Source organism: Dendronephthya gigantea, unplaced genomic scaffold (assembly GCF_004324835.1).
Source record: "Dendronephthya gigantea isolate DGI-Jeju-01 unplaced genomic scaffold, DenGig_1.0 000085F, whole genome shotgun sequence".
In the NCBI taxonomy this organism is placed as follows: Eukaryota; Metazoa; Cnidaria; class Anthozoa; order Malacalcyonacea; family Nephtheidae; genus Dendronephthya; species Dendronephthya gigantea.
Window position 1 is genome coordinate 423622 of NW_021163095.1, and position 6723 is coordinate 430344.

The 6723-nt window shown below is 38.6% G+C and overlaps 1 protein-coding gene across 1 annotated transcript; it reads right to left on the bottom strand.

Moving 5' to 3' along the window:
* Nucleotides 1-2957: 2957 nt before the first annotated feature.
* On the bottom strand, nt 2958-6007 carry LOC114533074. The gene is made up of 3 exons (XM_028554660.1): nt 5294-6007; nt 4432-5204; nt 2958-4287 (listed from the first exon to the last, which is right to left on the bottom strand). Exons 1-3 carry the CDS (start codon nt 6005-6007, stop codon nt 2958-2960), a joined length of 2817 nt encoding a protein of 938 aa, XP_028410461.1.
* Between the last annotated feature and the right edge of the window lie 716 nt (nt 6008-6723).

A 6723-nucleotide genomic window follows, 5' to 3' on the forward strand; every position in this document is an offset into this window, starting at 1 on the left:
ATTTTAATCATATTTAGTAATTGTAAATCCATTGTAATTTTATACCTAAGATGGATAAATAAATTATTATTATTATTAAAAAAAAATTATTATTATTATTGTACGGGGGGGGGTGCGAAGGTTCAAAACATGCCAAGGTTTGCATAAGATTATTAATATTTTAGTTCTCCACTAGTTGTCCACATAATTTTTGCCTTGATTGTAGATTTATGGCAAAATAAATTATTTTTTAAGAAATTTTTTCCTTATTTTCGAATTGTAGAAATAGTAATCAATCTTGCTTGTTTCTATTAAAAATGATATTATGATATATTATAAAAAAGATACTTTCTGGATGAAAAAAATTAACTGCCTAATTTAATCAACGACAATGTTCGCAATCAGCGTGATATTTATAAAGAAAATAATTTGTGCTTGTATTTCTTACTTCTTTAACCTATAACGTATATAAAAAAGCAATCATTTACCGTTTATTTTTAAAACTTAGGTGCAAAATTGGAGATTGATAGAGCCAACTTTAAAATATTAACATTTTCGTCTTTCAAACACATTTTTCCCTTACTTTAGAGTTGAATTACACTTGCCAGAGCAATTTGCATGGCGTGTGAAATGGGTAGACAGGGGACAGCAATTTCCAAGAGTTCCTCTGCAAGTTCTATAACTGTATATCTTTAGTATTTTTCTTATTTAAATGGAACTATGGAACTGTAAGTAAATATAGTTTTTGGTAGAACTTTACCTTTTCTGGATTGGCTATAACTTTCAGCACAAGGCTGAGAATAATTTGTGCATTGGGATAACTTCCTTTAAATTTTGCTCTTTATCACTGCATTCTTCCATCTTGCTTTGACGGCCTCAGACCAGGTCGAAATATTATGGCAGTACTATGTTCTGCATACATTCTTTTAATTCAGCCATAAATCTCAGAATATGTAGGATAAACTGATACATATCCCCCTATGAACAGTTATTGTACGAGATTTTGACATTGATTTCAAGCTAACTACATATCTGACAAATAATATGAAATAAAGATTACATTGTTATGAGCAGAAGCAATGCTAGGAACTGATTCGACTCTACTTTAGCCCTGATATTTATTAAAAAACTCACTACATATCATTTTTACTTTCTCTTCGTCAAGTTTGGGTTTTGCATCCTTCTTCTTGAACGCATTTGACACTTTCGAGTGAGTGCAGAGGACCTCCCTGCTCCACATCATTCCCATAATGGAATAAACATAATCTCTTAACTTGGTTTTTGATCTCAGTACTTTATGCTGGGCCTTACTAATGTTTACATTAGGTCCAAGGAATATCTAGAAAAAATCACATTTATAAACTTTTTAGGTATATAAATGATATTAATAAGATTTGTAACAGAAGATTTGGAACAAAAGAGTGGGAGTAAAAACCGAATATAAAAAGGGAAAAGGATTGAAATTCATACACACATCTGAAAACTGAACAAGAGGAACATTGTATTAATGGTGCACTTGAGAGGACACTGACATATTTTCCATCTTTTAATTTGTCTACTTGTAGTCCGTAGCACGGAATTTGTAGGGCGCTTAGATTTTGACATGAAGTCCTCAAAGATTGGACTAAGAATTGATTACAGACACTTATACATATGTATTAGTGCAATCAGAAAATACAATGTTTTCGGTGTTATTGTCTCTCTATTAATTAGTATTAATTAGGAATTAATTAACGTTATCTGAGCTTCTCTGTTCAAGAAAATAGACCCTTTTCCCCAAATTATTAGCTTATGCGTGTGTTTCAATCAAAACAATGAGAACAGTTTACATACGAATTACACTTTGGCACACCAACATGGCCGCCATGAGTCCATGCCGCTTATAAGCTATTTGTCATATGACCACCAAAAGATGCACATTTTAACGGTATATTTCAAAATTACAAACTCACGGACGTGGCGATAAATTATGCAATTGCATGCAATCATAATGTGATTTTTAGTTTTATAAAAAGAAACGCAAGCGTCAAAGCCAATCGGCAAAACCTTTTATTAAAAAGAAATTCAAGCGTCAAAGTCGGAATCACTGTCATCACCATTTAGAATGTCGTCGACAACATCTGTCACAAGGTCCGAAGGGACTTCTTCACCATTCTCGCACCCAGTGCATTTACAAAGAGGCCCACATCGCATGTTTCGAGAAAAACACGAACACAATCGGGTAGAGCATTTTGTCTTGCGACATGAGCAGTAAATTTGCTCAAGTAGCTCTGGGGGAGCTACGGCAACGGTCATCCACTGAACTGTTAGTTGGGATTCACCGTCAGAGGCACTCCAGCCATGGCCAATAGGACTTGGAGCATTTATCACCGCTTCCAATGATCTCCGTAGTATGGCAGCCTGGTAATTTGCCCTCTTTGTATGCTGGGTGACTTCATCCATGATCGGGGGTAGCCTGGAGTCCAAACAGAATTTTTCCATGAAAATTCTAAGTCGAACTTCTAGCAACGAAGGTAGAACACTCTGACGGTTGTACAGCTGGCAGAGAAACTGCTCTAGAACATCCATTTGAAGATTTGAAATAGACCATTCCTGTCCAAGCTTGGTAAAAGCGGAGATGTATGACGGGTTGCTGATCATAAGTTCATATGGGGTAACTTTTCCCTTTCCTTTCCAGCAGCTGACGCTGTCACAACCAGTGAATGGATGTAATCCCAGCAGAGCTTCTGCCACCCCATCTTTTAAAGTGCTGACTACCGATTCGATATCCACTGTTCTCAACTTTGCTGCTGGACCGCGTTGAATAAACAGTTTACCAGGAAAAAGTTTATAGAGACCTATGCAAATGATAAGTACATCTGTGTCATCTGACTGGATCGTAACTTCTTTGTGTTGTTGAAAGGCGTGCAAAGCATGCAATCCCATCCTCGTGTCAGCTTCTTCGTGATCGGAAAACAAGGCATCTACGGATTCAACCGTCAAGACCGTTGCTGACGCCTTAAACTGTGTGACAACTGACAGGCATGGGCGAAGTACAACTCAACCCCTTGAAGAAAACTTGGATCGACTGTCTTCCAATGTTCAAAGAAAAATTCGATTAAGCTTTCCTTGTTTTTCCCCACCGAGAGGAATTTCTTGAATTGCTTTGGGGTCTTCTTTGAACCATGGTCAACATTTAAACGGATAACAGAAGCATCCTTTCCCTTTCGCCTCTCTCTCTCAGCACCCTTAATACTTGAATCTGGATATTGGTCAGTAACAAAATCGACCCTGGTGCAACGATGTCGAGTAGCTGTAGCTATCACACTCTTCAGTACTTCCGCGGATAATGCATCGAATGTGTTGGGAATGTTCTTCAGACGTTGAATTAGAGCCATGGCATCAATTATCCACGCAGTAGAACGATTCGAATTGCTTACGTCTTCAACATTGCTCTCTAGGTGACGACCAATAGCAGACTTGTCAGTCTTGGCTAACGTTCCGTCATAGTTGGCAAGCGACAATGGTACTGGACACAAAGGATAAGAAAGCACGTACTTGAAGTCCAAGTTATTAAACTTCGCGACTATCAGAACTCGAGCAAGATCCCTCGCTGTGGTTTGTAACACCGCCTTTTCCGATTTTGCCTTAACCGTCTTACTCGTTAATGAGAACGTTTTTAGTTTGAGTGCTTTGATTGTGTTAAAAACATCCAGCTCCTTTTTCTTCAGACGTAGATCTATGTACTCAGCGCATTGTTCCTCTCCAGCAGTTTTGGCTCGTGCAATATCGTGTTTGACCTCCGGTGATGCAATTGCGCCAGAAACAATGTTGACCAACTCGTCATCCTCGATGGAAACTGGGTTTGTCATTGCTTCTATGGTATTGATCACACTCTTTACAGCTTTCTCATCCTTTAGCCTCCGTGTGATATCCATTTCCTTTCTCTGACGTGTACAATTACCGCGACCAGCCATACTCTCACATACAGATTGAATCTCTGCTCTATCAGAAAAACTTTTAATCCATCGGTGGACAGCAGATTTGTTAATTGAGAATCCAATAACACCGCCTTTAGTTTTGGAATTCTTATTTAGTGTCTGCTCGAGAGTTTGATCCATTGGAGTCTGACTGAATGGCTGAGACGTGCGTTGGGTTGCAAAATTTCCAGCAACCATTTGCTCATGAATATCTGGATTACTGGTTGGCAGGTTTAGCATTTCTAACCAGTATATTGGTAGGTAACGAGAATAGTGAACGCGGTCGTACGCAAATATCCAGGGTAACATGCGTCGAACCGAGCTGAGATGCAAGGACCAATCACCCACTCTGGAGATACAAATAGAAACAGAATTATATTTTGCAGCGTATAGTTTTGCAATCGGTTCGAACTACATGACTTGTATAATTAAAAAGGACTATTAATCAATAAAATGCATGAAAGAAAGCATGATTACTATTTAGTCCACTAACCTAGTTGCCCTTACGAATTCCAGTAGTATATCTACCATTTCAAGGAAACTTAACCAATAACCAAAGGTTGGATTTGACCCCCCTCTTTCACTGGTAAATTCATGTAACTTTCTCACGAAATTTTGGACATCATCACTCTTTACAAATTCAGTAAATGTTCCATTACTAAAAGCTGCCTTCATATCGTGTACTACATGTTCCAAACAATTTCTCTCATCAACGGACATGGAATCTAAAAAGGCAGTGATAACGAGACGGTATATTGCCTCATAGATGATTTTCATTGATCTGATACTACGGTTGTAGTGTTTTCCTGACAATACACCGTTGACAGATCCTTTTGCGATGATATTGCTTTCAATGAGAATATCGCGTAAACCACCGTCTTGAAATCGTTTGCCAATCACTCCGAGAAAGCTCATAATGACATGGAATTCACCAAGGCGTAGTACTATTCGACTCTGAAACATGCCTTTGGTCCAACGGATCCACTGTGCTTTAGCATAAACAGCTTCATCCATGACAACAACCATGGAATTTTGGTTCAGTTTGTCTGCTATGTCTATGCTTTGGGAGAGGACAGCGTTGACGACGCCAAGATCCGTGGGACTGCCATCAATAATTGGAAGATAGCCAATACGACTTTTCTCAGGAACCTGCGTTGTGAGCTGTGTAAAAAATCCACTCCATGACGGTAAAGGTGTTTCTTCCTCTTCATCACAGCGAAATTTTGCTAGAACGTAGCAAATGTTATCAAAACCAACAGGTCTACTCTATCTATGTCAGTAACTTCAAATCTTGTAGACAGACTCAGCTTTTTCTTTAAGACGAATGGCTCTATTTCTGTACTTGACACCTCTACTCGTTTCCCTCTTGACTTGGAAATTCCGTGACGATTTTCATCATCTAGTACAGAAGCTTCGGACATCCGTTGAATAACTATACCAGTGGTGCAATGTGTTGTTCCTTTTCCACTCAGTGTTTCTTCGTTTATGTCATTGTTGTCAAATACACATGTCGTAAATGACCCACTAAAACCACGTGGTATAACACTGCTTTGCTGTGCACGGTATCTGGCAAGATCTGAGTCGTAATCAATGACTGCCTTTGGGGATATACAATGCCCCAGTCCTGATACAATGTCAATTAACTTTGAACTGCCCGTAAGATGTCGAATTGTAAGGCCAAGAATAAGATGCTTCGGTACGATTCTTCTTCCTTTGGACTTAAGGTAGATAATGTCCTGACAGATGGACAAAATCTTTTGACGTTCGGTGTCGTTGTCAAGCTCTACCAATTTTTTTTCACTAGCAGAAACTGGTTCACAGCATACACCAGTTATCCAAGCCAAGAAATTGAACAGTTCAATTGGCACAATTTTTTGTGCAGCATCTTCTGTGAGATCGGAAGCTAACGGGGGGTTTGGAACATTTAATCGTGGAGACATCTCAATAGCTTTCTTCACAATTTGGGACGAGAGGAATAATTGTCGCTGGTCGTTGGGTTCTAAATTTCCCATAGCACGTACTTCATCTTCGTCACTAGATTCCTCTGTCGATTCAGGGGCAACAAACATAGTATTTTGTTCACAACTGCAAACCAGCTCACAGTTTGCAATTTCTTTGACTTTGATATAAACCAAAGATGGGAATGATTTCTTCAACTTCCGCTTCAAGTTCCAATTTGACAAATAAGATGCATCTGTGTCTGGCTGCAAATATCTGCTGTAAATTTCTGCCAATTTCGAGATCTTTATTATTTCACCACCACCAATAATACGTTCTTGAATGATTTCACTACAGAATTTCAAATAAGCATCTCCAGTTGATATTTTGGATTCTACTGGAATATATGTGAACGTTCGAAAGCAGGAATGGTGATACTGGGCTTCCTTTGCTATTAAATCTTCCCCTTCAACAATAAGCAGCACATTCTCATCCTGTTTCTTCTGAGCAGCAACTTTGACAGCATTTTCTGCACTTGGGGACATGCACTTGGTCAATGGTTCTGGCTTATAAGCCCCTAAGACAAAAGTAACTATTGAACAGATGACAGAAGCAATGCTCAGTGGATATGACAGAAACAATGGCATAACTATAGGACGCATATTTAACATTCTCTCAGAAAATTTAGGAATCACGCTAGCTGATCATGCCCATATGACCATGCCTATATGTTGACAAATGGGCATTAGACAAACATGTACAATGGACATATAGTGCAGCAATAAAATGTTCTAATTAGGAAAAAATTATAATACATCAGTGAAAAAAAGTTTATTCAAATAGACAA

Bases quoted from the DNA above. Each gene is read 5' to 3' on its own strand.
- LOC114533074 (XM_028554660.1), bottom strand. From the start codon at position 6,007: ATGTTTGTTGCCCCTGAATCGACAGAGGAATCTAGTGACGAAGATGAA. The intron at 5,205-5,293 runs GTAGAGGTGTCA...TGACATAGATAG, and splicing joins CCAAGTCAAGAGGGAAACGA to AGTAGACCTGTTGGTTTTGA. The intron at 4,288-4,431 runs GTTAGTGGACTA...TTGTATCTCCAG, and splicing joins GAATTCGTAAGGGCAACTAG to AGTGGGTGATTGGTCCTTGC.